General features: G+C 45.5%; 1 protein-coding gene across 7 annotated transcripts in view; it reads left to right on the top strand.

Annotated features, from left to right (window-relative positions):
• MTHFS (methenyltetrahydrofolate synthetase) overlaps positions 1 to 20,096 on the top strand; it is a 287,753-nt gene that overhangs the window by 213,339 nt on the left and 54,318 nt on the right. For 4 of the 7 annotated variants that reach the window (XR_016391960.1, XR_016391959.1, XR_016391961.1 and 1 more), the window contains one exon: positions 8,854 to 14,165. Coding sequence is in view for 1 of the 7 variants with exons in the window: in XM_089906682.1 (XP_089762808.1) it covers positions 616 to 639 (24 nt within the window). In the remaining 6 variants the exon portion in view is untranslated. Of the gene's footprint in view, positions 1 to 615; positions 7,467 to 8,853; positions 14,166 to 20,096 lie in introns of those variants that run through there. The other 3 variants (XR_016391963.1, XR_016391965.1, XM_089906682.1) reach the window with 3 other exon arrangements.

The raw sequence follows: 20,096 nt of genomic DNA, 5'->3' as shown, positions 1-20,096 counted from the left end.
TGTTTTCATTTTCTTCAAAGCCCTTATCACTATCTACAATGTTCTTACTTTTTAATGCATGTGCCTGTGAATTCTCCATGTCCCTTCCCCTGGGATGGAGATGTCTGGTCAGAAAGGTTGTGGACTGGTGTTTGGTGTTTGGCACTAGCCCATAGGTGGTAGCTGAGGTCACATAAGGAGAGCCTACGTCATGAGGAGAGGAAAGGACTGAAAATTCCATCCTGGAGAACACTGAGATTCGGAGTGTGGAATGAGGAAGGACAGCAGGGGAAGAGCAGTCATTTCAGTGGGAGGTGGCGGCGACTCAGGAACCCAGGGTCCTTCTTCCGTTTCGTGGCTCTGTTCTACATCCAAGCCCCTCTCCATGCCACTGGTGGAAAGGGAGAGAGGATGGAGCTTTGTGCATGGGAAACACCTTGCTTCAGCCCAGCTGGCTAGAACTCAGCCACAAGCCCTGCCAAAGTGTAAAGGAGGCTGGGAAATGTGGCCTCTGAACCCCCAGAAGGACAAGGAACTGGGTATGAGAGTCTGCGGCATGCCCTTTACACAAAGAACCATCTCGACGGACGAGGTTGTATCAGTTGAGACGTACGAATGTTCTGCTTCCTTCAACAGGTGGCTGGTGACAGTCGTGGCTGAGATCTCAGAACTCAGGATCCCTTATCTGACTGCCCCGTGGGCCTATAGGATCTCTGATGTGGCTGTATTCTTTGCATGATCGGGTGAGAGCTTCAAAACTCCTTTCGCTAAAAAGAATCATTGTGTTCTTTGAAGGGGAGCTGAAAACAGATTTCCTCCATTTTAGAGAAACAAAGACAAGACATGATTATTCTGCCTATGAGCCACTCTTCAACGTTCACCCAGGAACAGCAGCTCAGGAGGAGTCATTGAATCCTGTTGAGACCGACTGGGACCTGGGACTTTTCGCTGCAGTGCTGCAGTGCTGGCACCTGGACACACCTCTCGGCGAGCAACAAAATACAAAGAAACTATAAGGGACTAAAAATAACTGCGTGCATGCGCAGTTGGGGCAAATTCTGGACAAAAGATACAGAGACACACACACGCACACAAAAACCCCACTGCCACTTCTGAAGAGCCCAGAGCAAAAACTGGGTGTTGGGAGCAAAAGCAGGGTACTGCGCATGCCCCCTGCACACAACACCACCTAAGGGGTGGGCAGAACACCTAAGCCCCCCTACCATCACCCCATATAAGGAACAGGCTCACCCCCCTTCAGGGAGCGGGCAAGCAAGGGAACCTGTTGTTTGTTCTCGTTCCCCACCGCTGCCGCAGAGGGGCCGCAATAAAGCCTTGCCTGAATTTCTTGTCTGGCCTCTAGTCAATTTCTATTGACTGGGGAAGGCCGAGAACCCTGGTCGATATCACCGTCATGCCTCAGAGTCCTAAAACTGGGAAGAACAAACATGAATGCATGCTCTGGCCAGGCAGGTGAAGTGAAGACGAGAAAGCAAGCCAGGTGTGAGATGTAGGAGGTGGCGACTGGGTGAGCAATTAGTAAATCATGGAAACTGAGTTTTAAAAATTCAGGGAGGACTGAGCAAAACATAGCTGCAAGGCACACACCTACCAGTGGGTGACCTCTGCTTTTCCAAACCTTCGCCTCTCTCTCTCTCCTTAAGTCCTTGAAACTCAGGCTATTTAAGGCTCACTGAAAGACAGTGGTTTTCTAAGACAGACCAGTAGTTTCTCAGCAGGCAGTCTCCTATGAACACCGCTTCAGAGGAGCTCCTCTTGAGCCCGAGAAGATCATTAGCCGAACATCTGGTCCTAGTAGCCCCCAACAGCTGCACCCACGTTCAGTTCAAGCATCGTCCATATGGGTGTCATCAACCTCCAAACTGACCCTCAGGGTCTGGTTGTGAGAGGAGACTGCTAAGTGGTGTGGAAGGAGTTCACAGGGGGTAAATTGAGAGGAAACTCCCATCTGTTTGTGGACCACAGGCTTCTGCGGACCCAGCTGCGTATGACCGGCCCTGAGAACAGTGCAGGCAGACCAGCTTAAGTCCTGAGGTTCACCGTGGGTGTCCACAAGCCCAGCAAACATTGTATGTGATCACCACTGCAGCAAAGTGAGCCCGAAGACAGGGGAACTCAAAAGGGGAACCCAGACGGCAGATGGCAGGAATTGTGAGGGTTATTATGGGTGTTGTCTTAGGCAAAAAAAAAAAAAAAAAGACAACAGTAAATGTATAGTCTCTCTTATACTTGAAATGTAAAAATCTACCACCTGATTTTCTTACTATTTTTTTATTGTGGTAAAATACATATAAGATTTACCATTTTAACTGTTTTAAAGTGTACAGTTCCATAGCTTTAATTACATTCGCGATGTGTACAGTCATCATCACTACTTCCAGAACTTTTTCATCACCCCAAACAGAAACTCTGAACCCCTTAAGCAGTAACTCCCTATTCCCTGGAAACCCCGAATTTACTTTTGTCTGTATGGACTTGTCTACTGGGGACATTTCATATGAATGGAATCATATAATTTGTGGTCTCTTCTGATTTTTGAGAAGCTCACCTTTATAAAATTTCCCTATTTAGTTCTCACTTGAGAGTGGAGACCCATGGGGTTGGGGTAAGCTGGATGAGAAGCAGTATGGGTGTCTTAGGTTGGGATCTTCCAGAATCCTAACCCTAACCCTAACCCTAACCCTAACCCTAACTGAGACAAGGATGGGGTGCAGTTAGCTTATGTGGGAGGTGATCTCAGAAACGGTGGTAGGAGGTTAGGGAAGTGAGACAGGGAAGGGAAGTGTGGCCCTGAGCAGGTCACCACCATGGGCATCTTGGGCTCAGTCCTACTAGGGACCTCTGGGGGATGGCAAAGGACACATCTCAGAATTGTCTCCCAAGGGGTGAGGGAGGTGGGCTATTCATCCACCAACTCCCACCAACAGTTGATAAGGCTACCCTGGGGCTGTGACGACCCCATATTTCAGACCAACCCTGGAAAAAGGAAGCCAGATTTACTCTCTCCAACAGCCCACGCAGGAGGAGCCCTGCAGGTTACATCTTCTGTGAGGTTCTCTCACTGCCTTGGTTCAGCCAATAGATGGCACTCAGCTACACTCTGCCCACCGTGTTCCTTTTCCTGGGCTGTTGGATCTCGAGCACAATGATGGGAAGTAGATTCCAGTAGCCCATTCCTGAAGGTTGAGTTGTTCCTGGTATGGTTTTCATCCTGCCTCAAAGTCTGGTTGTCCAGCCTTCCATTTAATTCTGTGAGTTCCTTAATATCTTCTTTATAGGTGTGTTAAGTATGTTGCAGGTAGTTTCTACTGTTTTTGACCAGGAACACTGTCTGATATGGTAGGCAAAGGTAGGTGTCTCCAATAGCATTCAATAACTTCAAGCATGATAACCAGCAGTTCAAATTCCTAGATTCTAACATCAAGGAATACAATGAAACTCAGGGATGTTTTGTGAAAGTTCCAAAACAATCTCTTAATTCTTGTAATTTTAGAACTGAAATAACTGAAGATCAAACTCAGAGTTGGATCCCATGGATTTTTTAATGACAAGGTCAGTTGAATATACAGCCTCACCAGGGATCATGTGTAAGTTGAAGCATTAATCAGAAAAGAATGAGGTCCTGGGCTTCCCTGGTGGCGCAGTGGTTAAGAATTCGCCTGCCGATGCAGGGGACATGGGTTCGAGCCCTGGTCCGGGAAGATCCCACATGCCACGGAACAACTAAGCCTGTGCGCTAGACCTACTGAGCCTGCACTCTAGAGCCTGCGAGCCACAACTACTGAGCCTGTGCGCCTAGAGCCCATGCTCCACAACAAGAGAAGCCACTGCAATGAGAAGCCCATGCACTGCAACGAAGAGTAGCCCCTGCTCACCGCAACTAGAGAAATCCCGTGCATGGCAACAAAGACCCAACGCAGCCAAAAATAAATAAATAAAATAAAATTTAAAAAGTTTAAAAATAAAAAAAGAGAAAAGAACGAGGTCCTGACAATTGCAGTAGGGATAGCTGGGTGAGTTTAGAAGATGCAGAGCACTCAGAGTGTCCAAATCCCCCTGAAAGAGCACTCGGCTGTAGTGCTGTCATGATGGCGGCCAACACAGTATACGGCTCTGAGAACATACTCAGAATACTCATAATGTTAATGATGCTGTCTATTTTGTCTCACACCCCTGATATAGCCAAGCGTTGAGCATGGGACCTATGTTGAGGCTGTTTGTACTCTGTCCTGGAACTTTGTTTCTTGAATGGAGGGACACAAAAATAGTTAGGACTTTATGAATTCCAGACTGGTGGCCCCCAACAGTCAAGTGCTTTTTGTCCTATATGGTCAGTCTTCCAGACAATTCTATGAGTATGCAGGCATCCTTCCAATAAATTCCCTCTTTTGTTTATACCAGCTAGAGTTGGTTTCTGTTGCTTGTGACCAAAGAGCCTAACTTTAACCCCCCTTTACACTCTATCCTTCCAGCACTGTCTTTACATTGCTGCAGGTAAGTTTACAGGGCCTCTCCATGATCTGGGCTTGCTTATCGTGAAAGATTCCCTAGGCCAGGCCTCTCAATATTATTTTTTGATCTTTTCCTATCAATCAAGAACAGTGTCTTTAATTTTTTTATCCATTTGGCAAATACCCACTGAGCTCTTACTGTGTGCCAGACACTGCAAGGTGCTTTGGGGAGCAGGCATCAAATGCTGAACTAGCCCTTATATGCCCCACAACTGGAGGAAAGGTGACTCTTGTGCAGAACCAGTGATAGGTTGATCATGATCAAGTCATAGGGGATGCAGATAAATGTGTGCAGGTGAGAGGAGAGATGTTACTTCCGGTTGTAAAGGGTCAGGAAAAAGTCCCTAAAGGAGTTGGCGTATGTAGTGGATCTTGAAGCAGTCAGGGTGACAGCAGTGATGGTAGTGAGGCAGGTGTGCTTGACGGAGGGAAGAGTGTGAGACCCGATACACTCTTCCCTCCGAGTGTGAGCGAGGGGGAAGATGCAATGCAGGGGCGTATTCTAGTGTGGGGTATGCAAAGGAAAATAGCAGGAAATAATGTTACACAGGTCTTGGGGGCCTTGAGAATCAGATGAGGAACTTGGACTTTATTTTGTAACTTTAAAGGGGGAAACAGTGCAATTTTCTGAGCAACAGAGTGGCAGAATTAGTTATATGAGTCTCATTAGGTGTAAATTGAGTGAATCACTGATCCATAGACCAATCTGGCGCTTTTTCCGGAACCAAAGCTCTCTTCCAGGAACGTTAAAGTTAACGATGGATGGAATTTCTGGGCACTAGGCATGAGCTACTTTATGCAAATGCACAGTGCCTGACCCATAGTAGGTACCTGATGGCAATTCATTTCCAAACATTTCTTTCTAATTACCTTGAGGAAGCTTTTAAAAACAAACCACCACCTTCTTTGCTAACAATCACCTTCTCAACCCAGTATGATTTGGGTGTCCTTATGAAAAGGGGAAACTTGGACAGACACACACAGGGGACAGTGCCAAGTGACAATGGAAATAGAGGTTGGGGCAACGCAGCTGCAAGACGTAGAAAGCCTGGGATTGCCAGTGACTCCAGCAGCTATAAGGGACAGGCCTGGAACAGATTCTCCCCTACAAACGTGAGAGAGTAAGGCCCTGCTGACCCCTTGACTTTGGATTTCTAGACTCCGGAATTGCAAGGTAATAAACGTCTGTTGTTTTAAGCCACCCAGTTTGTGGTACTTTGTTATAACAGTCCTGGGAAACTAATATGCTAGTCTCTCCTCCCTCCTTCCAGTCCTGGTGCCCTTCCTCCCATTCAAGTTTCTCCTGAGCGCTGGGTTCTATCCCTCCCAGCTTCTCAGAGATCTCACTCCTTGAAGTAGCTCTCTGACCCTCGGTATTTTCTTTTTTTTAAATAATTTTTATTGGAGTATAGTTGCTTTACAACGTTGTGTTAGTTTCTGCTGTACAGCAAAGTGAATCAGCTCTATGTATACATATATCCCCTCTTTTTTGGATTTCCTTCCCATTTAGGTCACCACAGAGCCTTGAGTAGAGTTCCCTGTGCTATACAGCAGGTTCTCATTAGTTATCTATTTTATACATAGTAGTGTATGTATGTCAATCCCAGTCTCCCAATTCATCCCACCCCTTTGCCCCCTTTGGTATCCATACATTTGTTCTCTACATCTGTGTCTCTATTTGTACTTTACAAATAAGTTCATCTATATAGTTTTTCTAGATTCGACATATAAACGATATTATACGTTATTTGTTTTCCTCTTTCTGACTTCACTCTGTATGACAGTCTCTAGGTCCATCCACGTCTCCACAAATTGCACAATTTCGTTATTTTTTATGGCTGACATTTTATTGTATATATGTACCACATCTTCCTTATCCATTCTCCTGTTGATGGGCATTTAGGTTGCTTCCACGTCCTGGCTATTGTAAATAGTGCTGCAGTGAACATTGGGTTGCATGTATCTTTTTGAATTATGGTTTTCTCTGGGTATATGCCCAGGAGTGGGATTGCTGTGACCCTCTGTATTTTCAACTTTCCCTCTCTCCTGACTCTTCCTCTACATCAAATTGTTTCACCCTCTCTCATCTGGAAAGTCTCCCTTAGCCCTCTTCCCTTTATCCATGGCCTTCTTTTACACTTTATTTCAGAATGATACTTCTCAAAAGAGAAGTTGACACCTGTGTCCTTCTCCTCACCCCATCCGTTTTCTGAACCACTTGAATTCAGTGTTTGAGTCCATCTCCAAAATCCTTCTCGCGAAAGTCCTTAATGGTGTCTGCTTGCCAGGTCCCCAGCTGCCTTCTGGACCTCACTGGACATTGAATGCCGTTGATCAATCTCCTAGAAATGCTTTTCTATTTTGACTTATATGAACTCTTCTGGTTTATTTCTTACCTCTCATAGTACTATTTTTTTTTTTTTGGAAGTTTGCAAGTTTCCCTTCCCTACTCAACATCAGTACATTTTGTGATCTCTCTAAAAGTCCTCCAAAGTCTAGGAAGGGCTGCTCACAGACTTGGATTCTGGGGCTACAAATCAGAGAAGGTAGTCTTAATCAAGATGGCCAGCAGAGGGAAAAGACCAGTGAAGTAAGCCTAAGTCTTCTAGGTCCTTAGAAGACAGTCTGAAGTACAGTAGGGCAGATGAGAAGAGACAGGACTGGTAGGTAGGTGAGACTGTACAACCCCAAGGTCATGAGCCAGTGATTCCTTTGTCTCTCTAGCCACAGTGCTAGTCACTAAGTGATTGTTGAATCAATGCATATTGCCTGTTACACAAAGTCAATAGGCAAGTGAGGCAGGTACACAAAGTCAATAGGCAAGATGAGGCAGAAAAGGCCACAGCTCTCCTTTCGTGGCCGTCAGCACCATAGTGTAAGGGTAGACTCAGGTGGCTTAAATAGATGTTGCGAGTGAATATTGCTGGGATTCTGTCCTTAACTCTCACCTCACCAACACACAGACACACAGACACACGGACCAATCTGCACTCTTGTGGCTTTACCCGTCATCTATGACCGGCCGTCCCCAGCTGTGGCCCTCATTGTCAACATCTGGTTGACATTTCCTCATTGGAAAAGGCATTCCACAGACAAATAAGCTTGGGCAACATGAAATAAAGAAGATGTCTTTGTTGCAGGATATCTTGGAAACTTAATATGCTACAGTGCCTTGAGGGTCTCCAAGATGGGGGTATAGTCTAGGATACAGAATACAGTATTCCCAAACTCATTTACTCAGTCTCCCTTTGTAAGGCACAGGCAATAATATTTTGTGAAAAACTTTAATTCCAGCCCAGCCTTCTTCTCCTGTGATTTGCTCCATACATCTAACTGTGTAGATTTCTCCCGTATAATATTCTGCAGGAACCTCAAAGTAGACACGTTGGAAACCAGCCTCCTTGTTCTTCAGTGCTTTCCTTCAGCCATTCCCAGGAATTGTCCTCCTCCCAGTTACCAGAGACCTGGAACGAGCATCCTTTACTTCTGCTTTCCTCTCCTGTCTGTGTCTATTTTAATCACTGGCTTCACTAATTTAATCTGATTAATAGGTTTCGATTCTTTCTCCTTTGCCTCTCACCTGGTGGCTTCCTAAGTGGTGTTCCTGCCTCCAGACTTACCTTTCTCAAATTTATTTTCCAGACCTGTGTCTCCATGATCTTTCTGTGACACAGAGCAAGTCCCCAGTTACACCCAAGAGCCCTCCGCGACTCTTTGCTGCTTCTGGGCTGAAACATCTGCTCATGTTCTTTAGCGCGGTCCCCCTACCCTGTCCCATCCCAGGCAGACCTCTCCAGCCTCTCCCCTCCTCATGCATACTTCAGCGGTTCTGAACTACATATAATCCCCTCCTGCAGGAGGCCTCAGTGATCTTCATTCATCCCTTGACTGTTCCTTCATCCATGTAATCCTTTCCTGTCTCTCAACATGCAGCTCAGGGGGCTGGGAAGTCTTTGTGGTTGGCATCCCAACCCTGGCCAGGCCTCGTGCCACTTCACCACGCTTGTCCCTGTTGCTAACTCTATATGCAGTAACGACCACGCAACATTCCTCACGTCTGTCTCCAGATAGACTTTGAACCCCTGGAGCTCAGGGACCTTGTCCTAAGTTACCTGTGTGGTCTGCATGCTGGCACTTAGGAGGAACTCAGCCAATGATACTTGTAACTGCTCTGCAACTCCATGGTGTCACCAAGCCGAGGACCTCCGAGCAGACAGATAGCCATTGGTCTTTCAGATGCCGGGCTTTCACCTTCTGAAATCTGGTCTTTTGCATTGTATTGATACATAGAGAAACGGACGGTGATTTTACTGAGCTAAGAGGATGTGGCTATTTCCCACAGGTTGACCCAGTTGAAAGTTGTAACAGCTGGAGGAATCTCTGTTCGTCTACTCAGACCAGAACTGGGCTCCCACTCGTGAGTATTGCCAACAAATGTGTCACTTCCCATTTCCTTAAAAAGCTCCCAAACTCGGGCACAGTTTATAGTCTTGCTTCACTTCTGCTGGAGGAGTTCACTACGGCAGATTCAAGCTGGGGAAATTGCTAACTTGTGTTAAGGTGAAGAAAATCGTTCTGATGTATTTAAACTCGGGAACTGAATCTTCAGGAATCTGAATTGTGATTTATGCCTCTCAGTTCAATTCAACAAGCTTTTAGTAAGCACCCATTCTTCACCATGTGCTCAGCCCAACCCCTGGTGGGAGATGGGTGACCAGAAAGGGGTGAGATGTGGTGTCCACCCTCTGAAGCTTGCTATCTAATAGGGAGGCCTACAGGGTGAACTACTACAGACAATGGAGGGAAGGGGAGTGCAGAGAGAGGAAAGTTCTACAAATGGAAACAACCCATCTGAAGGTTCGGCATGGTACAAGATACTGTGTAGGGGAGTTAGGGATAAAGGGGCTCTTTTAAACCTGTTAACGACCAGGATTCTTGCCTTCCCCAATCAGTAGAAATTGACCAGAGGCCAGACAAGAAATTCAGGCAAGGCTTTACTGGGACCCCTTTTGCAGCAGGGAGGAGTGAGAGCAAACAACAGGTTCCCTTGATTGCTCGCTCCCTGAGGAGGGGCAAGCTTGTTTTTTATATGGGGTGAGGGTAGGTGTGTGTCCAGGAGTCGGGCCAGGGGGTGGCTTAGGTGTTCTGCGACCCCTTAGGTGTGTTTTGTGCAGGGGACATGCACAATACCCTGCTTTTGCTCCCGACACCCAGTTTTTGCTCCGGGCTCTTCAGAAGTGGCAGTAGCATTTTGTTTTTTTGGTTTTTTTGATCTCTTTGTATCTTTTGTCCAGAATTTGCCCCAACTGCGCATGCAGTCAGTTACTTTTAGTCCCGTACAATTTCTTTGTATTTTGTTGCTCGCCGAGAGGGGTGTCCATGTGCAAGCACTGCAGCACTGCAGCACTGCAGCACTGCAGCACTGCAGCAAAAGGTCCCAGATCCCAGCAAAGGGTCCCAGGTCCCAGCCTATCTCAAACTCATCTCAAGGGCACAGCTAGTGGCAAGAGAGCAGGCCAGAGAAAGTGAGCATTTCTAACATTTTATCCATCTCAGAGGTGTGGTCCCCTTTAGAATCTCAGGATGTGATGCAGATCTCAAGATTGGATTCAGGGGCAGTAATTATATAAAGCTTATGTGCCGCCCCCCACCCCGCTATCTCAAGCTTCTCTTCCTACAGCTCCCATTCAGATGCTCATACAATACCACCCTTTTCTGCTGAGGTATCATGTTTGCAGCGCTTGGAATATGGTTCTCTCGAAGATATAGAGCCAGCCGCTGGCAGCAGCAAACGGCCCCTCCCCAGGGTACTGTGAAATGTGGTTCCATATTTGTTGAGACAATATATTACCCATTGTCCTTAACTGTACCCAGAGACATGCAAACCCGTACCCAACAGGTTTATTTTTCTGTTAAACAAGACGGCAGTGAAACATGGTATAAAGCAGAAGAGGATCTCCCTTCTTTGTCTAAATGGCTCCAGAAAGCGATTGTTGGGGAGCTTTTCCTGAACCCCCAAGGAAGAGATGGACTTGACCCTCAGAGGCCTTAGCATGAAGATCTATGTTGACACCTTGGTCTCATACATAATTCAAATTAAAACACCACAGAACCATAAAAGCTGTGAGAGAAAGTCCCCCAAAATTCTGATTTTTCCTTTTATGATAATTCAAAGTTCCTTTTTGGAAATATCCATATTCTTTAAAAAATTGTTTTCTCCATTTTTTTTACGTCTCTGCCTTGCCCATCTGCTTAGTAGACCTCGTGGGAAACCCAGTCGTGTGGGTGTGCTGACATAGTGCCTATAGCAGAGGGAGCACTTAACTCTCCTCTCAGGAAGGACCCACCTCTGTGTCTGCTGGAGCAGACAGTGAACCCATCCACTTCCGGAACTGTGTTTCTTCAGAATGGGTGCTGGGGACAGGGCCTGGCTCATGAGGGGTTGGGGGAGACTTGCCTAGGCAAGTGGATACCTCAGCCCCCAAGGCTAATGGAAAGGGAAGATGAGTTCGGATTCTGCAGGACTGTAGCCTGGGAGCATCGTCCGGGCTGTAAGCGGCCCTTGGAGAGAAATCAAGGTTTATTAGATAATGATTTGGGGTTGATTTTGACCTATCCCTGGCTGGCACGGCCATTTCTCTCTGTGTGTGTGTGTGTGTGTGTGGTAGGGGTACTCCGGTGGGTGGGGCGTAAGGACAGAAGGTGCTGTGTCATCATGGACATCTTGTTTCCGGGTGAATGGACCATTCAGAGCAGCACCCAGCAGCTGGAAGTTCTGAGGTCAGGGCTCAGCATCCTGGTTCCCACCCAGCCTAACAGTTATCAGCTGGGGACGCCAGGCAAGGGAATGGAGGTATCATTTGCGTTGGACTCAGAAAAGAAGGTGAGGGCCAGGGAGAGGCTCTGACCTGATGGACATAGGATGTCCAGGGCTCTCCTCAGGGGCTAAACCTTTGGCCACAAGTTTAAGGCTATGTCCTCCTCTCAGGTGGAGCTGTGGTTCCTGATCCTAACGTGCCCTAGCCTCTCGGAGAAGCTCAAGACTCCACATGAGTAGCCCCTGGAGAGTAAAACTGATGGGTCAAAGGCAAGGTCATGTGATTGGAGCATACTCTTAGGGGCAGAGCGTTCACAGAGGAGATTTTTAAATTCTATTTCTTTTTAGATTGTTTCGCTCTCATTTGCCAATGCCCAGTGTTCTTGATCTCTCATTTGCTATCAGAGAAAAAACAGGGGGCAAATGTCATATCCCATGCCCTAGTAGAGATGTCTGCAATAGGAGGTCAGGGTCTCCAGCAGACCAGGGAAGACAGATGCTGATAAAAGCTGCAACTCTGGTGACAGAGTCTTGCCCCGTGCAGAAAGTCTGAAGCCCAAGGAATTTTAAAGGCAGCTACTTTCAATGGTGGCCTGTAAATGCACATCTTAAATAGCAGATCTTGCATATGACCCAACACTGAATCTATTAAAATGGCAACGGCAGGCTTATTGCTAAAACCTTTACTGATGCTGCTTCGGCTTTAAAAAAAAAAAAAAAGCCTTGTGTGGTAGCCACAGTGCAGAATTCCAGTCCCATATCAGTAACATCTGCTGATTCTGCCTCCTGAGCAAAGTAATCCATCCCCCCCTCCCCCGGAGGCTACAGTGGAGAAAAGGAAGCATGCAGGTTGGGAGGCCATGTGACCTCAGATGCCATAGAATGCACTTCACCCCTGCTGGCAAGCATGGAGAAAGCCTCCAAGGGGACCCCTTGCTCTGCCATTTTGTAGCCTTACTGCACTGCTTCTAATGACTGAATTTCCCAGGGGGTCTGTATGAGTCATAGCTCCCAAGGTGAGGTGCCCACCAACTCTGACGACACTCCTGGCTGTGGGAACAGCTGTCAGAGACACTGTCCAACCAGGTGCCTGGAAGACGATTTATAATATATACTTGAGCAGCCTGGTGATATTTTATGAATCATAATGTCAGGTAATCTAACGGTAATGTATTTGCGATAGGGCTCACAATTTTCAATTTTTAAATAAACATTTTAGGGGTTGACTTTGGATTCCTTTTTTTAAAAAAAAAATATAGCATTATTCTTTAGGGAATTTCTTCTGTTTTATTTCTTTTTTAACCAAAATTGCAATTGTAATCTATGCACCTATAAGGAATTCCAAGCAGATCTCATTCCACAGAGACAGGGACTATTATTCTTGTTTTGGATCTGGGGGAAAAAATGAATATTTCAAATGGCATACCTGTAGGTAATCAATGAGTAAGATTTTTGATTGTTTGTTTTGCACATTTTTAAGATGCCTCCTGCATGCTTTGAATTGCAAAGTCTTTTTGCAAATGCTGTTGCCTTTAACTTTGTCGTCAAAACATTTCCGTGCAATAGATATTATCTTTATTTTATGGATGAGGAAATCAGCTAGGAAGTTTCAGAAAGAGGCAGCTTTCCTTTTTCTCTTTCCCACCAGCATACTCTTTCATGTACTTCTTCATCCATTCCTTTGATCGGCCATCATCTCTGAGTGTCTGTCTTCTATGCTCCCAGCCTTGAGTTAAATGTCGGGAATGGAATCCAGAGGCAATAACATAGTGTTTGCCTTTGAGGACCTCCTCACCGGATGGCGAAGTCAGATGGCCAGTCAAGAATGTCAGTTTAATATGCTAAGATAATTGAGAATCATTTTTTAATTTAAAACTGTTATTCAGTACACATTCATTGAGCACTTATATAAGTGTAATTCCGTAAGAGACGCTAGAGAGATAAAGGTGAATAAGACATGGATCCCTCTGTTAAGTATCCCAGTCTAGACCAAGAGGGGCGTAGAGAGGCAATACATCTTCTACTGCAAACTCATGTGTGCAAGAAATATACCTCTGTGTCCATGAGTCAACTTAGTTCTGTTTTGGCTCATGTTGTGGGAGAGCTGAGGAAACTTAACCTCAGTCAAGGGTATTTAACAATGAGAGAGTCTTCTAGATAGGCAAGGGGCAGAGGAATGGCCAAAAAGAAGGAAGTGTGGAAAGTCTCAGAAGAGTGGGAGCCACGGGTCCAGAGAATTGCAGATGTTTCTGCAGCAGTATGCAGAGGCAGAGCTGGAGTAGAGGTGGGAGCAGAGTCTTGCCCCATGGAGGAAACAGCCGACAGTGTCTGAAACACAGAGAATCCAAGAGGAGGGGGCCAGAAAATGTCCTCAGGTTTGTTAGTAACAGACCACTGGTGGCTTTAGGTCTATAACAATGTCTGCCCAGCAACCTTCATCACAGCTTCTCCATAGCCCCCATTATACCTGTGAAGGTACATCGAAAATAGAGATTCACTCCCCCTACGCCTAGGGCTGACAGACATACCTGTGTCTGAATCTGGGTGGAACTCTACTAATCGCTAAGTCGGTGGAGCTGGGTCAAGGGACCCCCACCAGGATTCCCATGGAAGTCCTGGGCTATGCGGCATGATGCCAAGGCCACCTGAAGGCTCATGGGAAGATGGTACCCCGCTGCCTCCTGTATCTTTCTCTTGATCCAGTGACCAAGGATTGTGCCACCTAGAAAACTGCCCACGGCCCGCGTGATATATGAAGTGTTCCGGCTCTTGTTTCCTCATGGGCTGCCCGCTACTTCTGCTTTATTGACAGCAAACTTCCAGAAAAGAACCCTGTGGTAAGTAGGAAAGGAAGTGACACATCATATCCCAGGAAGTGCAATTCCTGAAAGAGTGGGAAACCTCTGAAAGCAGTCAGTGTATGCTAGGAACAGGAATTTCAAAGTTCCCCGAGTCCGCGATATTAGAGAAATGGCATCCAGGGTAGAAGTTTCACTAGAGTTCCAGTAGATAGACGTTGTCTGGAATCTGGGAACTATGCTGGGATCTGCACATGTCCATTTATCTTCAACTGTAATCTAAGGAAGGCATTTGGCTATTTCAAAAGGAGACAGAAAGTCAGATCAAGGGCAGTCTTCCCACCTTGTTTGCTTACAACCATCTTCTTTGCTAACGATCATATCTTGCCTGTCCCACTCCTTCAACAAACGGGTACCTACTTCATCTCAGGGACACTGTCTGTTCCTGGGATACAGAGATGAGCAGGTTACAGTTCTGCCCTAGAGGATCCCACGGCCTAGTGAAGGGGATGACAAGGGGAGAGATGAACGCACTAGGGCATGAGAGTGCCACATGGATGGAAATGGGTTCTACCAAAAAAAACCTTGCAAAATAAAGGATGGGGAACAGCATCTGAGAGACACAGAGGAAGAAGACCCCTCTGATGATGATCTGCTATAAAATCCAGAAAAGAAATTGCACAAGAGTCTGGCAAATTCAACCCGAGGTAGAACTGCAGTGTCATCAGGGCTTTGAGGCAAGAGCCCCATCTGAGGCCCTAGCAAATGCCAGGGGATTAGGGGAGGCTGAGCTGAACATTCTGGCTTCATGTTTCAGGCAGCACCCACTGCTCAGGCCCTCTCTTGACCCTGTTGAACTATTTGTAATTCCCTAGAAAGGCCTTGCTTTTGTCTCATCTCTAGGATTGTCAATATGTACCCTCCCCCTCCACCACCACCACTGACACCTTCCTGGCCCATCTCTGAAATTACAGGTCAGACGTCACTAACTCTGGGTTACCATGGCTCCTGGGACTTCTTTCTATGTATTTCTAGTAGACCACACAGTTCACTGCACATTGATAGTTTTGTTTTCTTAATTTGTCTATCTTCCTTGTTAGACGTTGTTCTTCTTACTAGCAAAGGATGCCTTTTATATTTGTTACAGCCGCTCTCTGTGGTCATGCCAAACACTTCACGTGCAGTAGCTCATGTACGGTCACATGGTCCTATGTCCACTCCTACCCTAGATTCAGAAGCTGAGACAGAGAGAGAGCAAGCAGCTTTCCCTTTCACAGAGTTGCCAAGGGATGGAGCCAGATTTTAAACCCGTGTTCTATGGACTGCAAAGCCTGTTTTCTTTGCCACGAAGCTTCCCCCTTTCAGGAGGGTCTCAGATGTTACAGAGGGGACATGTTTTGGAGTCAGTGGGCACAGAGACCAGCCAGGCATGGAAACCTTGTGGGGCTGACGTGGGTGTGGGGGACAGCTGGGCTGGAGATAGAGGTCTCTGGAGCTTATTTCTGGAACAAGAGTTTCCCTCTCATTCCTCTGGGTCGGGCAAGGAGAGAAAAACCCCATCCTACTTCCTAAGCTCCAGGAGTTGTGAAGCCAGGAGATTCTTCGTTCAGGAAACACATCTGGATCTGAATGCTGATTCTGGGGCTCAGGGGTCCTGCTAAGGTTGATAACATGGTCCCTAATATTGTTGGGGTCCTCTGAAGGAGTTCAGGAGCTCCCAGGCCTGGACTTGAGTAGCACAAGAGTTCAAGGTCTCAGGAAGCCTTTACATGCCTGTTATTGCCCTTAAAGACATCGTTTCTTAATTTCTCCACACGGAGTCTTTGCCTGTCCCACTCCTTCAACAAATGGGTACCTACTTCATCTCAGGGAGTCTGTTTGTGGAATACAGAGATGAGCAGGATACAGTTCTGCCATGGAGGAGCCCACAGCCTAGTGAGGGGGATGACAAAGGAAGAGATGAACACACTAGGGCATGAAAGTGCCACATGGGTGGAAGCCCTGGGCTCTGTGGAATCCCCGAGGAACCCCCACGCGTGTGGAATCATGCGTCCCAGCTTGGATGCAGGCAGGGATATGATAGTAGGAGATCAAGGACAGCTTCCTAGGGTAGTGAGTAAACTGAATCTTGGAAAAATATGATTTGATCCAGAAAAGAAGTCAGAGAATCAGAGACATGGAAGTGAGAGGGAGCCAGTATCTCATCATAGCTGAAATTTGAGAAGTATTCTGGAGACTGGTTGGAAATGAGGCTCTGCTTTGATTGAAGGGAATCTAGGATGCCTGGTTAAGATCCCAGAAGTTCCCTGAATGCAGTCAGATCCTTTTCTTTCCTCTGAGATCCTGCTGGACTTGAACCGGTGTCCACCCTCTAGCTTAGCCCAAATTCCCATCAATATAGCCCTGGCTCTAAGAAAACCTGTCTTAACTTGCACAGATTCTTAATTTTTTCTGCATTTTGGACTCCTACAGCAGTCTCATGAGGCTATGGACTTTTTTTTTTTTGAAATGTGAGAGTATTTTCTAAACTTTTTATTTTGAAATAATTTTGGATTTACAGAAGTGTTGCAAAGGTAGTAAAAGAATTCATGTATGCCCTTCCCAGATTCCCCTACTGTTAACAACTTACATAGCCATGGTATAGATATCAAACTAAGAAATTAACAATGCTACATTACTATGAACTAAACTCCAGATTTTACTCAGATTTCATCAGTTTTCCACTAATCGTTTTTCTGTTCCTGGATCCCATCCAGGTTACCACATGGCATTTAGTGGAATCAAGTCTTTTGTTTTTTGTTTGTTTTTGTTTTTTCACTTTAGCTTTCCAGGGCATAGTAGCATGGTCGGGGTTTTTAAAAATTTTTTTATTTAAAAATTTTGTTTTTCTTGACGTATAGTTGATTTACAATGTTGCGTTAGTTTCTGCTGTGCAGCGAAGTGATTCAGTTATGCATATGTGTACATTCTTTTTTATATTCTTTTCCATTATGGGTTTATCACAGGATATTGACTATATTTCCCTGTGCTATACAGGAGGACCTTGTTGTTTATCCATCTTATATATAATAGTTTACGTCTACTAATCCCAAACTCCCAATCCATCCCTCCCCAACTCCCCTTCCCTCTTGGCAACCGCCAGCCTGCTCTATGTCTGTGAGTCTGTTTCTGTTTCATAGATAAGCTCATTTGTGTCATATTTTAGATAGTGGAATCAAGTTTTTAAATGCATAAAATAAAATACAAAGGACTACAGAGTTAACCAAATGTATTAATATATAATTATAGAAATACTAAAAATGATATGAAGAATATGAGATATAGTCATTTTGTGCTTCTTTATTAACCCATTAAATAACGAGGAAATGTGTTTAAAATTCAGGAAAGTTAAAGTTAAGTTTTATTTTTGAAAGACATAATGAACTGGTTGTGGCTTAGCTTGAATTGAACGTTTTACCCTGGGATAATCTTTGACTCACGTCTTTCTCATATTAATCAACCAGCAATTGCAGATAGAGGGAATGATGGAAAGCCACATAGGTGACTAGGTCATCCCCTGGGAGTGACCAAATCGCACAACCTCATCATTTTGTGGCTGAACTTCTACCAGGTGCAGGCGTGCTCAATCATTGATCGGCTGTGGCCTTTGCAGGCAGGAAGATTGAGATCCAGGGGAGAGTTTAATATCCACCTTAATTTCAAAGTAGTGGGAGTGTAAATTATATTTCTAAATATCTATGACAACTGATTTGCCTTATAAAAGTATCTGTGATTTCTACTGGGGACAAAAGTTACAGGTATTGATAATGAGACTTGTAACCTACATTTAAAATGGAATTAAATGCTAAATTTAAGCTGGAGGTAAGTGAAAATAAAGATATAATTTTTGGGGCTTCCCTGGTGGCGCAGCGGTTGAGAGTCCGCCTGCCGATGCAGGGGACACGGGTTCGTGCCCCGGTGCGGGAAGATCCCACATGCCGCAGAGCGGCTGGGCCCGTGAGCCATGGCCGCTGAGCCTGCGCGTCCGGAGCCTGTGCTCCGCAGCAGGAGAGGCCACAACGGTGAGAGGCCCGCGTACTGCAAAAAAAAAAAAAAAAAAAAAAAAAAAGATATAATTTTTTTTCCCAACCAAGTTCACAGATCCCTTGAATTCTTTCCACAGAGTTTCAGGCTATAGAAACTCCTGGAAGGTAAATTAGGTAGCCCCCGAGGTTAGAGTGAACCCAAACTATGTTTTGTGAAGCTACAATAGAAAGTAATTTGAATCAACATTTTAAAACATGGAGAATTCATATAAATACCCAAATATGAGCTTCTCTTGAATTAGAGATCTTGCATCACTGGGCTTGCATCACAGCATGGCAGCATCCAGTTGGGGCTGGTAGAGGCCAGTCCTGGATTCGGTTAGGTTGTGGGAAGTCTAGTCTGCCTCAGTCCCACCACTGAGCCGAGGGTCACTTGTCCTTAACCATCTTTCTTTCACTGTGAAGGTTTTCTAACGCTTGCCTCATTTATTTACTTTACTCATTTATTTATTATTTGGTCCCTATGGGCTCTTATCTTAGAGTTTGGAAGATAAGAGGAAGCTCTCAAGCCCTGAAACATCTTATACATCAGGTCCAGCGCTGGGTGCTTTACTTAGGGTATCTCACTGAGTTAAGAAGCCTGGGTCCCACCCTTGACTACATCACTAATTGTCCTTTTGACCATAGGCAAGTCATTTATCACTTCTGGGCCTCATTTTTGCCCATTTGAAAAGGAGAAATTCTGATTTGATGGTTTCTAAGGTCCTTTCCACCCCTCACATTCTTCCAATCCAAATTCTTTACTCCCAGGGGCCACATCTCACTCCAGGACATAGCTGGTCATGGCACCAAGCACAACACCTGAAACTCAGTTGTTCAATAACTAAGTGATAGATAAATAATCACATTACATTAGAAAAGATTAGAGGTGTTGCGAAGGTGTATTTTTTATTTTAATTAATTAATTAATTAATTTAATTATTTTTTTTTTTTGGCTGCATTGGGCCTTCGTTGCTGCGCGTGGGCTTTCTCTAGTTGCGGCGAGCTGGGACTACTCTTCATTGCGGTGCGGTGTGTGGGCTTCTCACTGTGGTGGCCTCTCTTGTTGTGGAGCACAGGCTCTAGGCGTGCGGGCTTCAATAGTTGTGGCTCACAAGGCTCTAGAGCACAGGCTCAGTAGTTGTGGTGCATGGGCTCAGTTGCTCCGCGGCATGTAGGATCTTCCCAGACCAGGGCTCGAACCTGTGTCCCCTGCATTGGCAGGTGGATTCTTAAACACTGAGCCACCAAGGAAGCCCAAGGTGTATTTTTTAAAGTAAAGTTCTAAGAAAGAAGGGAACTAAAATATATTTTTGAGTACCTGCTATATTCCAGGTCCTGTGCTAAGTAATTTAAGTCCATTATCTTGTCTCAGTATGAATGTAAAAGCTCCAGCCCCAGTAGCTGTATCTGGTTCCCATAAGGCCTTGGAGGTTTGTTGATTTTTGTCTTCCTGTATCTCTTCCCCTTTCGTTGTGGAATGGTTGATTCTGTCAGTAATGATACCCCATCTCCTTCCCCACCCCCACCATCACCAAGGGATAGACATGTGACCCAAGTGATGCCATTTAGACTCTCTTGCCTGGGAGTATGAAGACTGACACAAGGAAAGCAAGCTTCCTAGTATTCCTGCAAAAAAATTCCTTTTAAATTAGAATCAATTCTGTTGCTTGAAGTCAAAGGATCCTGACAGGTAAGTATGGATAAGTACACAAAACTGTGATAAAGGTTTTGATCAAGCTCTGTTCCCTAAAGGAGAAAATGGATTTTTCCATATTCTTTTACCTTAATGCACTTGGAGGTAACACGGAAAGAGGCAACTTAGAGTACAGCTATGTCCCTGGATCAGAGGGGAGAAAGCAGCTGGTGTGTGTGTTTGGACTCAGCTTATACAGGATGTATAACT

The sequence above is a fragment of the Delphinapterus leucas genome, chromosome 2, assembly GCF_059928025.1.
Source record: "Delphinapterus leucas isolate spDelLeu-1000000601 "Yukka" chromosome 2, BTC_Dleu_Yukka2, whole genome shotgun sequence".
NCBI classification, from domain to species: domain Eukaryota; kingdom Metazoa; phylum Chordata; class Mammalia; order Artiodactyla; family Monodontidae; genus Delphinapterus; species Delphinapterus leucas.
The sequence above is the reverse complement of the archived record's forward strand: the minus strand, read 5'-3'. Positions and strand labels throughout refer to the sequence as shown.